The sequence below is a fragment of the Penaeus japonicus genome, unplaced genomic scaffold, assembly GCF_977035675.1.
Source record: "Penaeus japonicus unplaced genomic scaffold, GWHDUDI00000001_assembly GWHDUDI00000027, whole genome shotgun sequence".
Taxonomy (NCBI): domain Eukaryota; kingdom Metazoa; phylum Arthropoda; class Malacostraca; order Decapoda; family Penaeidae; genus Penaeus; species Penaeus japonicus.
In genome coordinates this window covers 28,109,552-28,111,225 of record NW_028234429.1, presented here as the reverse complement: position 1 = coordinate 28,111,225, position 1,674 = coordinate 28,109,552, and the positions used below count along the sequence as shown (strand labels likewise).

At 33.7% G+C, this 1,674-nt stretch overlaps 1 protein-coding gene across 1 annotated transcript in view; it reads right to left on the bottom strand.

Annotated features, from left to right (window-relative positions):
- Window positions 1-958: 958 nt before the first annotated feature.
- The window catches only part of LOC122257666 (carbohydrate sulfotransferase 11-like), a 13,132-nt gene continuing 12,416 nt past the window's right edge, over window positions 959-1,674 (bottom strand). The window contains exons 8-9 of the mRNA XM_086553050.1: window positions 1,272-1,332; window positions 959-1,114 (exon numbers count right to left, since the gene is read on the bottom strand). Of these exons, the coding sequence (XP_086409176.1) occupies window positions 959-1,114; window positions 1,272-1,332 (217 nt within the window). The remainder of the gene's footprint in view (window positions 1,115-1,271; window positions 1,333-1,674) is intronic.

The window sequence follows — 1,674 nt, the reverse complement described above, 5'->3', positions numbered from 1 at the left end:
CTAGATTCGAATCATTCAATGAAATATAGAAGTGATGCAACAGGGTCGGTTGTTAAAAGCATTGTATTTGGGTTAAGGCGTTTTTCAATCAAATCTATTTCGATTAAACTATCGTCCCTTGCAAGAAGGCAAAACATCATCTCTCCATCCATACATTAGTTCTTTTGATTTTGTTTTTAGTATCGGTTAATGGAATAAAGCTCTTTTAGTGATAGAATCATAGGCCAGTGCACTTAGTATTGACCTTAGAATACCCATTACATATAGCCTCAACCTCCATAAGAGAAACACCTTTTACACCGAGGGCATTCTGGGTATTGATGGTTGTTTGCATATCTAATCTTTATATGTACGTATACTTGCATGTCAATCATTCAATATAAGCTAAATATTACTGCTCACCCAAGTGTTTCTTTCTCTTTATTCAGAAAATGTAAGTGTTTTCATTACGAACCTAAAACGTGAAAGGAAAATATAGCTTCTACCTATCTCTTACACAACAGTTTTATTCTTATAACAGAAAAACAACTAATCAGGTTAGACAGCTACAGCTTGAAACATTATATCTTTCTGAACACGAAAGCCATTAGTTGTTCCATCACCGTAACAATGCCCTTTCTATCCACAAGAAACATTTCCAATAATTAGGAATTTGTCTATGTGAACTTTAGGCTAAAGTGGCAGGCGCTGGATGACCGTTAGGACGCGCAAGGAAATACCTGTAATGGATGATTTAAATTTTATGAATCATTAAATCATTAACACATCATTAACTTATGTTATATTAAGATTAACGTATGATGTACGCGCCAGCGGGGTTGATGGCTCCTCAGTGTCTGCAACTTTAACTCTGAGGACATCCAACCAGCCCGTAGTTTATATTTTCGTTCAGTTTCGATAGTTATCGCTTAGAGTCACAGTGTTTGCGTATACAAAACTCGTAGCTACTGGATGAAATCTAATAGTGTTGACAGATGCGAGTGAGAATATGACGTAATTTCTTTAGATTTATCTCGTAAACATATTTAAGAGATATGAAACATAATCGTATTGCAGTTATGCTATTAGTGATGTCATGAATAACGGCATAAGAAGGTCCGTTAACTATTACAGCCTGGAAGATAGTATAGCAATTAAGGATTGCGATAACTAGAAATCAGATTTTTAAGCTTTTTCTATAGGTATTACTACGCAGCAAAATAAATCTATTAGATTAATCTGGAAAAAAGACGAAATACTTTCATTTATCTTGAAATCGGTTATAAATTTACTTTAAGATTGATATTCAACAATCCGACGTTGACTAGCCCATGCTCTTTCAAACGAAACAATCTGCATTCAAATGGGATAGTTAATTAATGCTCAATCTGCGTTCAAAGTTAGTTAATGCTATGGGTTGTAACAAGAGGATAAAACAAAAAACGCGATTTCTGTAATAAAACTTTTCATTGCTATTTCCATTAGATTTTTTTCTTCAGTAACAGTTTGATCCTATGCAAGATAAAAGAAAAAGGTCCATAGTATGTGGGATGAAGAACTATTCATATGTGATGTACTTCAGATACTTACATATGCGAACGAGAAATGGTATCAACGCACAGCTATTAATGGAATGAATTATTTCTATTAGAGAGAATTCTGTAACTATTACTATAACTATTTGAAGATTTATAC